Genomic DNA, 19,452 nt, shown 5'->3' on the forward strand with positions numbered 1-19,452 from the left:
GAAGATCATAATTGTCCAATAGTGTACCTCTTAGAGCAAAAACATTTAACTTTCGGGTGGTACTTCCTTGGTAACCCACATTGAAACAGATCGCTTCTGTGTGTTTTGAGTTACTGCGCCTTTTCTAAAGGTGAATAAATAACGATCAAGGGGGCATTTTTGTTTGCTTTTATTGCTTTCTTATAAGACGTTCATAAAAAAACACAGCCATGAAGATCGAGGAAGTCAAAAGTACCACGAAAACCCAGCGCATCGCGTCTCACAGCCATGTGAAAGGACTCGGGCTGGACGAGGCCGGGAACGCAAAGCAAAATGCGTCAGGTCTTGTCGGACAGGAGACCGCAAGAGAGGTAGGAAAACCAGCAAGCTATATGCCAAGCTAACTTTTAGCCACTGTTTTTAAGAAATCACGTTACTTTGAAGGGCATTTTTCTTTGATTTATTCTTTATTATTATATTTCTCATTTTCAATAAAACAACTACCAACTGGGCTTGGTATGTTCTTTAAAAATAATAATAATAATCTGTCAACAGGCTTGTGGTATTATTGTGGAACTGATCCGCTCAAAGAAGATGTCGGGAAGGGCAGTTTTACTTGCTGGACCCCCCGGTACAGGAAAGGTAGACAAAATGTTACTGCAGTACTTAAATGATACACCGAAGTCTTAATTGTGAAATGTCTGATATGCTTACTGTGTCTCCTGGCCTCCACAGTAGTAGAAAGAATACAAGACTTGAGAGACTTTGACCAACCCTACTTTGCTCCATCTCTTTCCCCCCTGCAGACCGCCCTGGCTTTGGCTATGGCACAGGAGCTCGGCAACAAGGTGCCCTTCTGCCCCATGGTGGGCAGTGAGGTCTACTCTTCTGAGATCAAGAAAACAGAAGTGCTGATGGAGAACTTCAGGAGGGCCATAGGTGAGGGGCCACACACAAACACAGGGCCACTGGGAATGGATCACACACACACTAGTGCTGAGCGAGTTGTGCTTTTTGAGGTAGTTTTGGTTAGATTATAAAAAAACTTATCCCGGTTTTTGATTTCGTTTTCAATTTTTATTTTTTTATTTTAAAGCTGCAATATGTCACCTTTTGGGCGACCCGACTAAATGCACATAGTAATGTGTTATAGTCCTATCATTCTCATTGAAAGCAAGTCTAAGAAGCGGTAGATCTATTCTATGTGCGCTATTTCTATGCTTCCCGTTCTTAAGTTTTGTTTTTGTGTCTTACTTTTACTGAAAATACAACATTGTTGGTTATTGAAAATACATTTCACAGCGGTTTAGATGGTACGATGATTCTCTACACTATACATTGCTTGTTTTGTCACATAAAGGCGGGCTATTATAATTTTAGCAACCAGGAAATGGCGTTGCGATTTCTGCATATTGCACCTTTAAATTCATTATATGGGTTAAATGCTGTAACAACACAGAATAAAACAATTAATAAAAGTCCCATGATGGTAGTGACTGCCCATTACTGCTAATCACTTATTAACCATCATTTATTCACATTACTTTAATAAAATATTATTATTACGTTTGTTTTATTTGATGACTTTATTATTTAATTCCAAGTCATCATATAATCTCTATAGAGCTGCTGTCTGACAAAGTCACTATTTTAGTAGTTAATCAAAGTAAGTAAGCCATACTTTAATTACTGCAGAATACCAACTAACAATGACTTAGATCATGTATTTTGAGGCAGAGATACCTCGAAGTAACTGCTCTCTAGCCCTCTCGGTTATGCATTCTTCTCTCTTTTACGTAGCAGGCGTAAAAGAAACACAGACCAGACAAGTAGACGCGCAATGGATTATGGTCATTGTAGTTAATTACCACGTTTAATGTGTGAAACTATACTGAACAAAATATAAATGCAACATACAACAATTTCAAGATTTTACTGAGTTATAGTTCATATAAGGAAATCAGTCACTTGAAATAAATAAATTAGGCCCTAATCTATGGATTTCACATGACTGGGCAGGGGCCCAGCCAATCAGAATGAGTTTTTCCCCACAAATGGGCTTTATTACAGACATAAATACTCTTCAGTTTCATCAGCTGTCCGGGTGAAATCCCGCAGGTGAAGAAGCCGGATGTGGAGGTCCTGGGCTGGCGTGGTTACACGTGGTCTGTGGTATTTAGTCTGGTTGGACGTACTGCCAAATTCTCTAAAACGACGTTGGAGGCGGTTTATGGTAGAGAAATAAACATACAATTATCTGACAAAGCTCTGGTGGACATTCCTGCAGTCAGCATGCCAATTGCACGCTCCCTCAAAACTTGAGACATCTGTGGCATTGTGTTGTGTGACAAAACTGCACATTTTAGAGTGGCTTTTTATTGTCCCCAGCACAAGGTACACCTGTGTAACGATCATGCTGTTTAATCAGCTTCTCGATATGTCACACCTATCAGGTGGATGGATTATTTTGGCAAAGGAGAAATGCTCACTAACAGGGATGTAAACAAATTTCTGCACAACATTTGAGATAAATAAGCTTTTTGTGCATATGGAACATCTCTGGGATCTTTTATTTCAGCTCATGACACATGGGACTTTACATGTTGCGTTTATATTTTTGTTCAGTATATGTAGAATATTGGCCTGTTGGAAATTACAATTCCCTACTACATCGCACAGTTTGGGCTTGATCTGATTTATCTCGAGAAACTGCGCAATGAGCCCACAGAAAAACAAAAACAAAATGGAATTAAAATAATTGAACCGACGTCGGTCAATTAGTTGTTTAAAAAACAGACAAACAAAAAAATGTGGTTGATCGCTCAGCACTAACACACGCTCATAAGCTTGGGTCAATTGGAGACCAGATAAAGCTGCACCCTTCATTCACCTGCTGCACCACCATCAGAATAGACTCCAGAACCAGGTGTTCTCCTCCACACTCCTCCTACTGGGCTGAGAAGCAGGACAAGGGGAGGGTATCAGTGTGGCTGTTGACACTGGGGAGGAAGGCCTTGGAGAGGGATTGGGGGAAGGGGTTTGTTGGAGTGTTGACATTACCTGTCACAGAGAAGGAAATGGAGCGTGGGTTGAGAGCGGAGTGGTGGTCCGCACCCTCACCCCTCCCCAGGACAGAACACACAAGCATTACGATGGAGGAAAAGGGCGTGGTACATTCTGAGCCTGTCGACACCCCCCTGATAAGAGCACTCTGACAGACGGCCTCTCCCTCAGAAGTGTGTCTCTCACTCCCAGCCCCCCCGCCACTCACACACCGAGAGGCTGTATGCAGGAGGAACAAGGGCTACAGTGTGATCACATTACACGAGAGAGGACCATGCACTGTACACACACTCACACACACACTGTCTCACATTCTCCAATAAATTATCCGCCAGGTAGACCAAAGGATGTGGCGGTTTTATTGATTCAAGAGAATAAAGGCTTTACATAGTTCATTCAGTGTGTGTGACCCTGACCCTGTTCTCCCTCCTCCAGGGCTGCGTATTAAGGAGACCAAGGAGGTGTATGAGGGGGAGGTTACAGAGCTGACCCCCTGTGAGACGGAGAACCCCATGGGTGGTTACGGGAAGACCATCAGTCACGTCATCATCGGACTGAAGACCGGCAAGGGCACCAAGCAGCTCAAGGTCAGGCACGAGTCAGAGGCTAGACCAGTCCATATAGGAGTTGCCCATGTGTCTCACTGTCTGTGTCTCTGTGTTGTTTGTTTAGCTGGACCCCAGTATTTATGAGAGCCTGCAGAAGGAGCGTGTGGAAGTGGGAGATGTCATCTACATTGAAGCAAACAGTGGCGCCGTCAAAGTATCAGTACACTTCCACTTATTACAGTACACTTCTATACAAACACTCGCTTTGAAAAGGCTCCCATACACAAATTACACATTTGCAATGGCTCAAACATTTAAGTCCAAAGTAATTGTACACATACTATACAAAGTAGTAAGTAGATAAACTAACAAACAAGTACACAAACTAAGAATACACAACAAAAAAAACGACACTAAAAGAACACAGTGCGCCTTCCTCCTGGCCCAGTTTCATCTCTCTACTGTAGGCATTCCTACATCTCTTCATTGCCCCCAGATTTTATTCCCCCTATCTCTCCATCTCTCCTCCGCTCCCTCTGTTCTGGTGGAAGGGCCTCATGGCTTAGTTTGACGCGTGTTGACGGCTTCTTTAAATCAGTGCAGGTGGGCCGAGGGTGTAGGTGGGCTGGGGGGGCTGAGGGTGTAGGTGGGCCGAGGGTGCAGGTGGGCCGAGGGTGCAGGTGGGCTGGGGGGGCAGGTGGGCTGGGGGGGCCGAGGGTGTAGGTGGGCTGGGGGGGCAGGTGGGCTGGGGGGGCCGAGGGTGTAGGTGGGCTGGGGGGGCCGAGGGTGTAGGTGGGCTGGGGGGGCAGGTGGGCTGGGGAGGCCGAGGGTGTAGGTGGGCTGGGGGGGCCGAGGGTGTAGGTGGGCAGGTGAGGGAGGGAGGGATGGTCCTTATATTTGATGCTGTTGACAGCCCCCGGAGGACCCTCCCTGACTCTTACTCTTTCATCCCCCCACCTCTTTCATGCCCTCCTTGAGTTGGCATGGAGTCATACACCTGCTCTCCCTCCTCCTCCCATCCCTTCTTTTTGTTCCCCTATGAAGTGATTGGCCTAGTTTCAGCCACCTGACCACCTCTGATGGGATTGGCCTAGTTTCAGCCACCTGACCACCTCTGATGGGATTGGGTTAATATTTGATGCCTGTGTTCTGTGTTGAACCGTTCCTTCCATGTGTCTGTGTGGGGTGTGGTCAGAGACAAGGTCGGTGTGACACATTTGCCACAGAGTTTGACCTGGAGGCTGAGGAGTACGTGCCGCTGCCTAAGGGGGACGTCCACAAGAAGAAAGAGATCATCCAAGACGTCACACTACATGACCTGGATATTGCCAACGCTAGACCACAGGTACACACACACACAGTCTCCCCTAGACCCTGATTCAAGTGAATATGAGACTGCACTGTAGATATACACTTAGAAAATATATATGCAGTGAGGTTACTCTCCTCGCAGGGAGGTCAAGATATCCTGTCTATGATGGGACAACTGATGAAGCCCAAGAAGACAGAGATCACAGGTAAGACCTGAAGCATGTAGCCTAACATTTTAAAACCCACAACCCTAGTTATATCCTTGGAGTAATAGCAGGTTGTACTTTCAAAATCCCAACCCCTCCCCCCAATAAACATCACTCAAAAGAACCCCACCCTTTCTGCTCTGTCCTTGCCTTTTGATTGGCTCCCTTGCCTGATCCCTGGCTCTTCATTGGCCCTTCCTGCTGTCCATTAGACAAGCTGCGAGCTGAGATCAACAAGGTAGTAAACCGCTACATTGACCAGGGTGTGGCTGAGCTGGTCCCCGGGGTGCTGTTTGTGGACGAGGTGCACATGCTGGACATCGAGTGTTTCACCTACCTCCACCGAGCCCTGGAGAGCACCATCGCACCCATCGTAGTGTTCGCCTCCAATAGGGGCAACTGCCTCATTAGGTGGGTGGGTGTGCTAATGTGCATGCAGGGGATTGCCTCTCCCAGTCAGTTTGAATGTGAGTTACTGTGACTGTCTGTTTTGGAAGCTATAAAAATAAATAAAGTTGCACACTCTACAGCTGCACCATCGAGAGCATCCTGACTGGTTGCATCACCGCCTGGTATGGCAACTGCTTGGCCTCCGACCGCAAGGCACTACAGAGGGTAGTGCGTACGGCCCAGTACATCACTGGGGCCAAGCTTCCTGCCATCCAGGACCTCTATACCAGGCGGTGTCAGAGGAAGGCCCTCAAAATTGTCAAAGACTCCAGCCACCCTAGTCATAGACTGTTCTCTCTGCTACCGCACGGCAAGCGGTACCGGAGTGCCAAGTCTAGGTCCAAAAGACTTCTCAACAGCTTCTACCCCCAAGCCATAAGACTCCTGAACAGCTAATCATGGCTACCCGGACTATTTGCACTGCCCCCCCACCCCCCACCCCATATTTTTACGCTGCTGCTACTCTGTTTAATTATTTATGCATAGTCACTATAACTCTACCCACATGTACATATTACTTCAACTACCTCAACTAGCCGGTGCCCCCGCTCATTGACTCTGCACCGGTACCCCCGTGTATATATAGCCTCCCTACTGTTATTTTACTTTACGTGTTTTATTTTTTCAACACTTTTTTGTTGTTTTATTTTACTTTTTTTTTTTTTTTTTTTTATAAATGCACTGTTGGTTAAGGGCTGTAAGTAAGCATTTCACTGTAATGTCTGCACCTGTTGTATTCGGCGCATGTGGCCAATAAAATTTGATTTGAAACATTTTAATGGTTATAGCAACCTATTACTCTGTTTACTAGCCTTTCTGTTGTGTGGTTGGTTGGTTATCAGGGGGACAGAGGACATCAGCTCTCCCCATGGCATTCCTCTGGACCTGCTGGACAGAGTCATGATCATCCGCACCATGCTCTACACACCACAGGAGATGAAGCAGGTGTGTGTGTGTGTGTTATCACATCTGAGATGGCATTCCTACATATGAAGTGTGTGTGTGAGTGATGGTATGTTAATATATTAAGTATGTGGTCACTGTGGCGTGATGCTGAGAGCGTGTGTGTTCTCTGTAGATCATTAAGATTCGTGCTCAGACTGAGGGGATCAACATCAGTGAGGAGGCACTCAGTCACCTGGGAGAGATCGGAACCAAGACCACACTCCGGTAACACTCACCAGTCGGTTACTCTGTGCACACACTCCATTGTCTCTAGTGCAGGGGTCTCCAACAGGTAGATCACTAGCTACCAGTAGCTCGCAGCCCACCTATGAGTAGCTCGCCAAATAATTCAGAAAATACTGTTTTGCTTGTCAGCAATCAAGTTTTCAAGATATGTAACTTTCAAAATACAGAAATCATCCCCGTATGCATCATATGGGGATGATTTCTGTATTTTGAAAGTTACATACAGTATCGTAAACTTGATTGCTGACAAGCAAAACAGTTTGAGACTATGTCAACAATGGACTAATGAAACAAACAACAAAATATAGTTTTTGGGTGGAGTTTTCCTTTAATAAGTGGACTTTGCTCTTCACTCATGTACAGTTGAAGTCGGAAGTTTACATACACTTAGGTTGGAGTCATTAAAACTCGTTTTTCAACAACTCCACAAATTTCTTGTTAACATACTATAGTTTTGGCAAGTCGGTTAGGACATCTACTTTGTGCATGACACAAGAAATTTTTCCAACAATTGTTTACAGAGATTATTTCACTTATAATTCACTGTATCACAATTCCAGTGGGTCAGAAATTTACGTACACTAAGTTGACTGTGCCTTTTAAACAGCTTGGAAAATTCCAGAAAATGATGTCATGGCTTTAGAAGCTTCTGCTAGGCTAATTTACAACATTTGAGTCAATTGGAGGTGTACCTGTGGATGTATTTCAAGGCCTACCTTCACACGCAGTGCCTCTTTGCTTGACATCATGGGTAAATCAAAAGAAATCAGCCAAGACCTCAGAAAACAATTGTAGACCTCCACAAGTCTGGTTCATCCTTGGGAGCAATTTCCAAACGCCTGAAGGTACCACATTCATCTGTACAAACAATGGTACGCAAGTATAAACACCATGGGACCACGCATCCGTCATACCGCTCAGGAAGGAGACGCGTTCTGTCTCCTAGAGATGAACGTACTTTGGTGCGAAAAGTGCAAATCAATCCCAGAAGAACAGCAAAGGACCTTGTGAAGATGCTGGAGGAAACAGGTACAAAAGTATCTATATCCACAGTAAAACGAGTCCTATATCGACATAACTTGAAAGGCCGCTCAGCAAGGAAGAAGCCACGTTTCCAAAACCGTCATAAAAAAGCCAGACTACGGTTTGCAACTGCACATGGGGACAAAGATCTTACTTTTTGGAGAAATGTCCTCTGGTATGATGAAACAAAAATAGAACTGTTTGGCCATAATGACCATCAATCAATCAATCAATTTTATTTTATATAGCCCTTCTTACATCAGCTAATATCTCGAAGTGCTGTACAGAAACCCAGCCTAAAACCCCAAACAGCTAGTAATGCAGGTGTAGAAGCACGGTGGCTAGGAAAAACTCCCTAGAAAGGCAAAACCTAGGAAGAAACCTAGAGAGGAACCAGGCTATGAGGGGTGGCCAGTCCTCTTCTGGCTGTGCCGGGTGGAGATTATAACAGAACCATGCCAAGATGTTCAAAAATGTTCATAAGTGACAAGCATGGTCAAATAATAATCAGGAATAAATCTCAGTTGGCTTTTCATAGCCGATCATTAGAGTTTAAAACAGCAGGTCTGTGACAGGTAGGGGTTCCATAACCGCAGGCAGAACAGTTTAAACTGGAATAGCAGCAAGGCCAGGCGGACTGGGGACAGCAAGGAGTCACCACGGCCGGTAGTCCCGACGTATGGTCCTAGGGCTCAGGTCTCTCAGTTGGCTTTTCATAGCCGATCATTTAGAGTTGAAAACAGCAGGTCTGGGACAGGTAGGGGTTTCGTAGCCGCAGGCAGAACAGTTGAAACTGGAATAGCAGCAAGGCCAGGCGGACTGGGGACAGCAAGGTGTCATCATGCCCGGTAGTCCTGACGTATGGTCCTAGGGCTCAGGTTCTCAGAGAGAAAGAGAGAACGAGAGAATTAGAGAGAGCATACTTAAATTCACACAGGACACTGGATAAGACAGGAGAAGTACTCCAGGTATAACCAACTAACCCCAGCCCCCCGACACATAAACTACTGCAGCATAAATACTGGAGGCTGAGACAGGAGCGGTCCGGAGACACTGTGGCCCCATCCGAAGAAACCCCCGGACAGGGCCAAACAGGAAGGATATAACCCCACCCACTCCGCCAAAGCACAGCCCCCGCACCACTAGAGGGATATCCCCAACCACCAACTTACAATCCTGAGACAAGGCCGAGTATAGCCCACAGAGGTCTCCACCACAGCACAAACCAAGGGGGGGGCGCCAACCCAGACAGGAAGATCACGTCAGTAACTCAACCCACTCAAGTGACGCACCCCTCCCAGGGACGGCATGAAAGAGCACCAGCAAGCCAGTGACTCAGCCCCTGCAACAGGGTTAGAGGCAGAGAACCCCAGTGGAGAGGGGAACCGGCCTGGCAGAGACAGCAAGGGCTGTTCGTTGCTCCAGCCTTTCCGTTCACCTTCACACTCCTGGGCCAGACTACACTCAATCATATGACCTACTGAAGAGATAAGTCTTCAGTAAAGACTTAAAGGTTGAGACCGAGTCTGCGTCTCTCACATGGGTAGGCAGACTGTTCCATAAAAATGGAGATCTATAGGAGAAAGCCCTGCCTCCCGCTGTTTGCTTAGAAATTCTAGGGACAATTAGGAGGCCTGCGTCTTGTGACCGTAGCGTACGTATTGGTATGTACGGCAGGACCAACTCGGAAAGATAGGTAGGAGCAAGCCCATGTAACGCTTTATAGGTTAACAGTAAAACCTTGAAATCAGCCCTTGCCTTAACAGGAAGCCAGTGTAGGGAAGCTAGCACTGGAGTAATATGATCACATTTCTTGGTTCTAGTCAGGATTCTAGCAGCCGTATTTAGCACTAACTGAAGTTTATTTAGTGCTTTATCCGGGTAGCCGGAAAATAGAGCATTGCAGTAGTCTAACCTAGAAGTAACAAATGCATGGATTAATTTTTCTGCATCATTTTTGGACAGAAAATTTCTGATTTTTGCAATGTTACGTAGATGGAAAAAAGCTGTCCTTGAAACAGTCTTGATATGTTCGTCAAAAGAGAGATCAGGGTCAAGAGTAACGCCTAGGTCCTTCACAGTTTTATTTGAGACGACTTTACAACCATCAAGATGAATTGTCAGATTTAACAGAAGATCTCTTTGTTTCTTGGGACCTAGAACAAGCATCTCTGTTTTGTCCGAGTTTAAAAGTAAAAAGTTTTCAGCCATCCACTTCCTTATGTCTGAAACACAGGCTTCTAGCGAGGGCAATTTTGGGGCTTCACCATGCTTCATTGAAATGTACAGCTGTGTGTCATCCGCATAGCAGTGAAAGTTAACATTATGTTTTCGAATAACATCCCCAAGAGGTAAAATATATAGTGAAAACAATAGTGGTCCTAAAACGGAACCTTGAGGAACACCGAAATGTACAGTTGATTTGTCGGAGGACAGACCATTCACAGAGACAAACTGATATCTTTCCGACAGGTAGGATCTAAACCAGGCCAGAACTTGTCCGTGTAGACCAATTTGGGTTTCCAGTCGCTCCAAAAGAATGTGGTGATCGATGGTGTCAAAGGCAGCACTAAGGTCTAGTAGCACGAGGACAGATGCAGAGCCTCGGTCTGACGCCATTAAAAGGTCATTTACCACCTTCACAAGTGCAGTCTCAGTGCTATGATGGGGTCTAAAACCAGACTGAAGCATTTCGTATACATTGTTTGTCTTCAGAAAGGCAGTGAGTTGCTGCGCAACAGCTTTTTCTAAAATTTTTGAGAGGAATGGAAGATTCGATATAGGCCGATAGTTTTTTATATTTTCCGGGTCAAGGTTTGGCTTTTTCAAGAGAGGCTTTATCACTGCCACTTTTAGTGAGTTTGGTACACATCCGGTGGATAGAGAGCTGTTTATTATGTTCAACATAGGAGGGCCAAGCACAGGAAGCAGCTCCTTCAGCAGTTTAGTAGGAATAGGATCCAGTATGCAGCTTGAAGGTTTAGAGGCCATGATTATTTTCATCATTGTGTCAAGAGATATAGTACTAAAACACTTAAGTGTCTCTCCCGATCCCAGGCCCTCGCAGAGCTGTGCAGATCCAGGCCAGCTAAGCCCTGGAGGAATACGCAGATTCAAAGAGGAGTCCGTAATTTGCTTTCTAATGGTCATGATCTTTTCCTCAAAGAAGTTCATGAATTTATCACTGCTGAAGTGAAAACCATCCTCTCTTGGGGAATGCTGCTTTTTAGTTAGCTTTGCAACAGTATCAAAAATAAATTTTGGATTGTTCTTATTTTCCTCGATTAATTTGGAAAAGTAGGATGATCGAGCAGCAGTGAGGGCTCTTCGGTACTGCACGGTACTGTCTTTCCAAGCTAGTCGGAAGACTTCCAGTTTGGTGTGGCGCCATTTCCGTTCCAATTTCCTGGAAGCTTGCTTCAAAGCTCGGGTATTTTCTGTATACCAGGGAGCTAGTTTCTTATGACAAATGTTTTTCGTTTTTAGGGGTGCAACTGCATCTAGGGTATTGCGCAAGGTTAAATTGAGTTCCTCAGTTAAGTGGTTAACTGATTTTTGTCCTCTGACGTCCTTGGGTAGGCAGAAGGAGTCTGGAAGGGCATCAATGAATTTTTGTGTTGTCTGAGAATTTATAGCACGACTTTTGATGCTCCTTGGTTGGGGTCTGAGCAGATTATTTGTTGCGATTGCAAACGTAATAAAATGGTGGTCCGATAGTCCAGGATTTTGTGGAAAAACATTAAGATCTACAACATTTATTCCATGGGACAAAACTAGGTCCAGAGTATGACTGTGGCAGTGAGTAGGTCCAGAGACATGTTGGACAAAACCCACTGAGTCGATAATGGCTCCGAAAGACTTTTGGAGTGGGTCTGTGGACTTCTCCATGTGAATATTAAAATCACCAAAAATTAGAATATGATCTGCTATGACTACAAGGTCTGATAGGAATTCAGGAAACTCAGAGAGGAACGCTGTATATGGCCCAGGAGGCCTGTAAACAGTAGCTATAAAAAGTGATTGAGTAGGCTGCATAGATTTCATGACTAGAAGCTCAAAAGATGAAAACGCCATTTTTTTTTTTGTAAATTGAAATTTGCTATCGTAAATGTTAGCAACACCTCCGCCTTTGCGGGATGCACGGGGAATATGGTCACTAGTGTAACCAGGAGGTGAGGCCTCATTTAACACAGCAAATTCATCAGGCTTAAGCCATGTTTCAGTCAGGCCAATCACATCAAGATTATGATCAGTGATTAGTTCATTGACTATGACTGCCTTTGAAGTGAGGGATCTAACATTAAGTAACCCTATTTTGAGATGTGAGGTATCACGATCTCTTTCAATAATGGCAGGAATGGAGGAGGTCTTTATCCTAATAAGATTGCTAGGGTGAACACCGCCATGTTTAGTTTTGCCCAACCTAGGTCGAGGCACAGACACAGTCTCAATGGGTATGGCTGAGCTGACTACACTGACTATGCTATTGGCAGACTCCACTAAGCTGGCAGGTTGGCTAACAGCCTGCTGCCTGGCCTGCACCCTATTTCACTGTGGGGCTAGAGGAGTTAGAGCCCTATCTATGTTGGTAGATAAGAGGAGAGCACCCCTCCGGCTAGGATGGAGTCCGTCACTCCTCAGCAGGTCAGGCTTGGTCCTGTTTGTGGGTGAGTCCCAGAAAGAGGGCCAATTATCCACAAATGTTATCTTTTGGGAGGGGCAGAAAACAGTTTTCAACCAGCGATTGAGTGCTGAGACTCTGCTGTAGAGCTCGTCACTTCCCCTAACTGGGAGGGGGCCAGAGACAATTACTCGATGCCGACACATCTTTCTAGCTGATTTACACGCTGAAGCTATGTTGCACTTGGTGACCTCTGACTGTTTCATCCTAACATCGTTGGTGCCGACGTGGATAACAATATCTCTATACTCTCTACACTCGCCAGTTTTAGCTTTAGCCAGCACCATCTTTAGATTAGCCTTAACGTCGGTAGCCCTGCCCCCTGGTAAACAGTGTATGATCGCTGGGTGATTCGTTTTAAGTCTAATACTGCGGGTAATGGAGTCGCCAATGACTAGGGTTTTCAATTTGTCAGAGCTAATGGTGGGAGCCTTCGGAGTCTCAGACCCCGTAACGGGAGGAGTAGAGACTAGAGAAGACTCAGACTCAGACTCCGACTCGCTACATAATGGGGAAAACCGGTTGAAGGTTTCTGTCGGCTGAATGAGCGACACCGGTTGAGCATTCCAACAGTATTTCCCTCCAGAAGCCATGAGAAAGTTGTCCGGCTGCGGGGACTGTGCGGGGGGATTTATACTGACGTTACTGTCTGTACTTACTGGTGGCACAGACGCTGTTTCATTCTTTCCTACACTGATATTACCCTTGCCTAACGATTGCGTCTGAAGCTGGGCTTGTAGCACAGCTATTCTCGCCGTAAGGCGATCGTTCTCCTGTATATTATGAGTACAGCGACTGCAATTAGAAGACATCATGTTAATGTTACTACTTAGCTTCGGCTGTTGAAGATGTTGATGAACCATGTCCAGATAAAGCGTCCGGAGTGAAAAAGTTGAATAAGGGAAAAAAGTTGCGATGGAAAAAAGGAAAATAACGTAAAGTTGGCAGCTAAAACGCACAGGAAAATGACTCTTCTGTCTCGGGATAAACGTCCGGGGTGAAAAAGTTTAACGAAAAAAGATGAGTGAGGACAAAACTAAAAAGTTGGTAAATTTGTTGAACACAGAGATTGATTAAACGTTTATTAAAAGTAAAACGTGAATAGTTTGGCAGGTAGCCAAGTAGCAACAAACAGCAGAGCAGCACGGAGACAATGCGGAAGCGAGACGGAAGTCACGTGACACACATCTTTATGTTTGAAGGAAAAAGGGGGTACTTGCAAGCCGAAGAACACCATCCCAACCGTGAAGCACGGGGGTGGCAGCATCATGCTGTGGGGGTGCTTTGCTGCAGGAGGGTCTGGTGCACTTCACAAAATAGATGGCATCATGAGGAAGGAAAATTATGTGGATATATTGAAGCAACATCTCAAGACATCAGTCAGGAAGTTAAAGCTTGGTCGCAAATGGGTCTTTCAAGTGGACAATGACCCCAAGGATACTTCCAAAGTTGTGGCAAAATGGCTTAAGGACAACAAAGTCAAGGTATTGGAGTGGCCATCACAAAGCCCTGACCTCAATCCTATAGAAAATGTGTGGGCAGAACTGAAAAAGCATGTGCGTGCAAGGAGGCCTACAAACCTGACTCAGTTACACCATCTCTGTCAGGAGGAATGGGCCAAAATTCACCCAACGTATTGTGGGAAGCTTGTGGAAGGCTACCCAACATGTTTGACCCAAGTTAACCAATTTAAAGGCAATGCTACCAAATACTAATTGACTGTATGTAAACTTCTGACCCACTGGGAATGTGATGAAAGAAATAAAAGCTGAAATAAATCATTCTCTATACTATTATTCTGACATTTCACATTCGTAAAACATGTGTATTCTGTCTCCCGAGTGGCGCAGTGGTCTAAGGCTAGCTGTGCCACTAGAGATCCTGGTTCGAATCCAGGCTCTGCTGTAGCCGGCCGCAACCGGGAGACCAATGGGGCGGCGCACAATTGGCCCAGCGTCGTCCAGGGTAGGGGAGGGAATGGCCGGCAGGGAGGTAGCTCAGTTGGTAGAGCATGGCGTTTGCAACGCCAGGGTTGTGGGTTCGATTCCCACGGGGGGCCAGTATGAAAAAAATTAAAATTTAAAAATACAAATAAAATAAAACAAATAAGAATAATGTATGCACTAACTGTAAGTCGCTCTGGATAAGAGCGTCTGCTAAATGACGTAAATGTAAAATAAAGTGGTGATCCTAACTGACCTAAGACAGGGAATTTTTACTAGGATTAAATGTCAGGAATTGTGAAAAACGGAATTTAAATGTATTTGGCTAAGGTGTATGTAAACTTCCGACTTCAACTGTAGTAGCCTGTCCTTCTTACCAAATGCCTGTGACATGTCTGATAATCGATCAATGTGATTTTGTTTCACTGAATCTCCATCTGTATATTTGGTTAATTGATCTCTGGCTGGGCAAGTGGAGGTGGTAGCTCATTTATACTCATCCATCACTGATCAGAAACATTTAGCATGCAACAATGTCATATCTAATTTTATTGGTCACGTACACATATTTAGCAGATGTTATTGCAGGTGTAGCGTAATGCTTGTGTTCTTAGCTCCAACAGTGCAGTAATATCTAACAATACACACAAATCTAAAAAGTAAAATAATATAATTAAGAAATATAGAAATGTTAGGACAAGCAATGTCAGAGTCCGGCGTATAAATATATGTATGATGGGATGTATAGACATTGATAGAATATATATAGTATATCTGAAGAATACGTGGATAGAATAGTATATGTACAGCAATAGTTAAGTAGGATGGCCTTGACTAGAATACAGTATATACATATGAAATGGGTAAAACAGTATGTAAACATTATTAACGTGACCAGTGTTCCATGTTATGTACATAGGGCAGCAGCCTCTAAGGTGCAGGGTTGAGTAACCGGGTGACAGCTGGCTAGTAACAGTGACTAAGGTTCAGGGCAGGGTACTGGGCGGAGGCTGGCTAGTGGTGACTATTTAACAGTCTGATGGCCTGGAGATAGAAGCTGTTTTTCAGTCTTTCTGTCCCAGCTTTGATGCACCTGTACTGATCTCACCTTCTGGAGGTCAGTACAGGTGTGGACAGGCCATGGTGGCTGAGGTCCTCTTCTTGGCCTTCCTGTGACATCGGGTGCTGTAGATGTCCTAGAGGGCAGGCAGTGTGCCACCGGTGATGCTTTGGGCAGACCGCACCACCCTCTGGAGAGCCCTGCGGTTGCGGACGGTGCAGTTGCCGTATCAGGTGGTGATACAGCCTGACAGGATGCTCTCAATGATGCATCTATCTATAAAAGTTTGAGGGTCTTAGGGGCCAAGCAGAATTTCTTCAGCCTCCTGAGGTTGAAGAGGCGCTGTTGCGCCTTCACCACACTGTCTGTGTGGGTGGACCATTTCAGATTGTCAGTGATGTAGCCTAAATCATGTGGATTATTTTGCTCTTGACTCACCATATAGTAGCCTTATACACTGCTCAAAAAAATAAAGGGAACACTAAAATAACACATCCTAGATCTGAATGAATGAAATAATCTTATTAAATATTTTTTTCTTTACATAGTTGAATGTGCTGACAACAAAATCACACAAAGTATCAATGGAAATCAAATTTATCAACCCATGGATGTCTGGATTTGGAGTCACCCTCAAAATTAAAGTGGAAAACCACACTACAGGCTGATCCAACTTTGATGTAATGTCCTTAAAACAAGTCAAAATGAGGCTCAGTAGTGTGTGTGGCCGCCACGTGCCTGTATGACCTCCCTACAACGCCTGGGCATGCTCCTGATGAGGTGGCGGATGGTCTCCTGAGGGATCTCCTCCCAGACCTGGACTAAAGCATCCGCCAACTCCTGGACAGTCTGTGGTGCAACGTGGCGTTGGTGGATGGAGCGAGACATGATGTCCCAGATATGCTCAATTGGATTCAGGTCTGGGGAACGGGCGGGCCAGTCCATAGCATCAATGCCTTCCTCTTGCAGGAACTGCTGACACACTCCAGCCACATGAGGTCTAGCATTGTCTTGCATTAGGAGGAACCCAGGGCCAACCGCACCAGCATATGGTCTCACAAGGGGTCTGAGGATCTCATCTCGGTACCTAATGGCAGTCAGGCTACCTCTGGCGAGCACATGGAGGGCTGAATGAAATGCCACCCCACACCATGACTGACCCACCGCCAAATTGGTCATGCTGGAGGATGTTGCAGGCAGCAGAACGTTCTCCGCGGCGTCTCCAGACTCTGTCACATGTGCTCAGTGTGAACCTGCTTTCATCTGTGAAGAGCACAGGGCGCCAGTGGCGAATTTGCCAATCTTGGTGTTCTCTGGCAAATGCCAAACGTCCTGCACGGTGTTGGGCTGTAAGCACAACCCCCACCTGTGGACGTCGGGCCCTCATACCACCCTCATGGAGTCTGTTTCTGACCGTTTGAGCAGACACATGCACATTTGTGGCCTGCTGGAGGTCATTTTGCAGGGCTCTGGCAGTGCTCCTCCTTGCACAAAGGCGGAGGTAGCGGTCCTGCTTCTGGGTTGTTGCCCTCCTACGGCCTCCTCCACGTCTCCTGATGTACTGGCCTGTCTCCTGGTAGCGCCTCCATGCTCTGGACACTACGCTGACAGATAGCAAACCTTCTTGCCACAGCTCGCATTGATGTGCCATCCTGGATGAGCTGCACTACCTGAGCCACTTGTGTGGGTTGTAGACTCCGTCTCATGCTACCACTAGAGTGAAAGCACCGCCAGCATTCAAAAGTGACCAAAACATCAGCCAGGAAGCATAGGAACTGAGAAGTGGTCGGTGGTCACCACCTGCAAAACGAGTCCTTTATTGGGGGTGTCTTGCTAATTGCCTATAATTTCCACCTGTTGTCTATTCCATTTGCACAACAGCATGTGACATTTATTGTCAATCAGTGTTGCTTCCTAAGTGGACAGTTTGATTTCACAGAAGTGTGATTGACTTGAAGTTACATTGTGTTGTTTAATTGTTCCCTTTATTTTTTTGAGCAGTGTATAATCTATCCACCATCAAGCTGTGAGAGTGCATCCTGTTTTATCTGTCTTTTATCTGGACTATTCAAGATACACACAGGAAACTGTTGAGCATGAAAAACCCAGCAGAGTTGCAGTTCTTGACACAAACTGGTGCGCCAGGCACCTACTACCATACCTCGTTCAAAGGCACTTATGTTTTTTGTCTTGCCCATTCACCCTCTGAATGGCACACATACACAATCCATGTCTCAAGGCTTAAACATCCTCTTTAATCTTTCTCCTCCCCTTCATCTACACTGAAGTGGATTGAACAAGTGACATCAATAAGGGATCATAGCTTTCCCCTGGATTCACCTGGTCAGTCTGTCAGGGAAAGAGCAGGTGTTCTTAATGTTTTGTATACTCAGTGTATATCATGATTATTTGTATCAATCGGCTGGACTTTTGTTTTGCAAACTGTCATGACATATGCAGCAGCAAAGACATCACTAGACCAGCACATTCTTCTCTTGCAAAATGAGCAATTTTCAGCCCTCAAAATGTGTATTCTGATGTGATTTAAGCATTGACATGGATTCCAAAAATCCAATTTCATTGTTTCTCTATGAATAATTGTAATTTTGAGTGAAAATCCCCCCCAAAAATCCCAAACCAGGAAAAATTAAACTGAGAAAACGGAATTAGGAAAATAAAGAGTGCCTATTTGAATGCTAGGGAAAAAATGGAGTAGCTCGTGACATCTTTCATAATTTTAAAGTAGCTCTCATGCTAGAAAAGGTTGGAGAGACCCCTGCTCTAGTGTGTGTATTGACTCACCCACCGCTCTCCTCTGTCAGGTATGCGGCGCAGTTGCTGACTCCAGCCAGTCTGTTAGGCAGAGTCCAGGGGAAGGAGGGAGTAGAGCGGGAGCAGGTGGAAGAGATCAACGAACTCTTCTACGATGCCAAGTCCTCCGCTAAGATCCTCCAGGACCAGCAGCACAAATTCATGAAATAAAGAACTAACACCCCTCCTCCACCCTTCTCTACCTCCCTCCATCCTCACTTTCTTCCTTAAGGCTAGCGTCTCATGTTTGTAAAGTCATCACCCTGGCAGTCTCTTTTTCTCTCCCCGTTCTCCTTCATGTAAAGTTCATCCTGCTCTTCTTTATTTTATCCCTCTTTCCAGCCGTCTCATCCTTTTGTTCAGAGACCCCCTCAAGCTGCCACATCTGTGCCTCATCGACTGTAGTAGTGTATGTTCTGATCAAAAAAATGTTTTACGGTTCTTTGCTTGTTGTTAATAAAATGTGATTTTGTTCAATAAAAAGGAAAACAGAAAATTAGATGTTTGTCATTGTTGCTTGCGGACTTATTCTATCAGATACACAAATAGACACGGCTGGAATAGTTAGACTAACTGGACTGCACTAGCTAGAGCTAACTGATACAGTAAAGGACTGGAATAGTTAGACTAACTGGACTGCACTAGCTAGAGCTAACTGATACAGTAAAGGCTGGAATAGTTAGACTAACTGGACTGCACTAGCTAGAGCTAACTGATACAGTAAAGGCTGGAATAGTTAGACTAACTGGACTGCACTAGCTAGAGCTAACTGATACAGTAAAGGACTGGAATAGTTAGACTAACTGGACTGCACTAGCTAGAGCTAACTGATACAGTAAAGGACTGGAATAGTTAGACTAACTGGACTGCACTAGCTAGAGCTAACTGATACAGTAAAGGCTGGAATAGTTAGACTAACTGGACTGCACTAGCTAGAGCTAACTGATACAGTAAAGGACTGGAATAGTTAGACTAACTGGACTGCACTAGCTAGAGCTAACTGATACAGTAAAGGACTGGAATAGTTAGACTAACTGGACTGCACTAGCTAGAGCTAACTGATACAGTAAAGGCTGGAATAGTTAGACTAACTGGACTGCACTAGCTAGAGCTAACTGATACAGTAAAGGACTGGAAATGGCAAAGAGATGCTTCTTAGCATAATGATGAGAACATCCACTTCTAA

General features: G+C 45.1%; 1 protein-coding gene across 2 annotated transcripts; it reads left to right on the forward strand.

Moving 5' to 3' along the window:
- Positions 1–58: 58 nt before the first annotated feature.
- LOC311123428 (ruvB-like 1) lies at positions 59–18,765 on the forward strand. 2 transcript variants are annotated; one of them, XR_014612587.1, is made up of 12 exons: positions 59–350; positions 535–621; positions 786–918; positions 3,478–3,629; positions 3,715–3,804; positions 4,786–4,935; positions 5,044–5,107; positions 5,320–5,518; positions 5,638–6,254; positions 6,400–6,502; positions 6,636–6,727; positions 18,278–18,765. XR_014612587.1 is itself a non-coding variant. In XM_084197694.1 (11 exons), the coding sequence occupies exons 1-11, from the start codon at positions 210–212 to the stop codon at positions 18,435–18,437; spliced, it is 1,371 nt and encodes a 456-aa protein (XP_084053820.1). In that variant the 5' UTR covers positions 59–209; the 3' UTR covers positions 18,438–18,765. The 2 variants fall into 2 exon arrangements, 1 of the variants encoding a protein (XP_084053820.1); XM_084197694.1 differs by lacking the exon at positions 5,638–6,254.
- The last annotated feature ends 687 nt before the right edge of the window (positions 18,766–19,452 follow it).

The sequence above is a fragment of the Coregonus lavaretus genome (assembly GCF_964263955.1).
Source record: "Coregonus lavaretus genome assembly, contig: HAP1_SCAFFOLD_1070, whole genome shotgun sequence".
Classification (NCBI taxonomy): domain Eukaryota; kingdom Metazoa; phylum Chordata; class Actinopteri; order Salmoniformes; family Salmonidae; genus Coregonus; species Coregonus lavaretus.

Excerpts from the sequence above, each read along its gene's own strand:
- LOC311123428 (XM_084197694.1), top strand. The coding sequence starts at position 210 with ATGAAGATCGAGGAAGTCAAAAGTACCACGAAAACCCAGCGCATCGCG. Across the intron at positions 919-3,477 it reads GAACTTCAGGAGGGCCATAG|GGCTGCGTATTAAGGAGACC; the intron begins GTGAGGGGCCAC and ends TCCCTCCTCCAG. Across the intron at positions 5,108-5,319 it reads CAAGAAGACAGAGATCACAG|ACAAGCTGCGAGCTGAGATC; the intron begins GTAAGACCTGAA and ends GCTGTCCATTAG.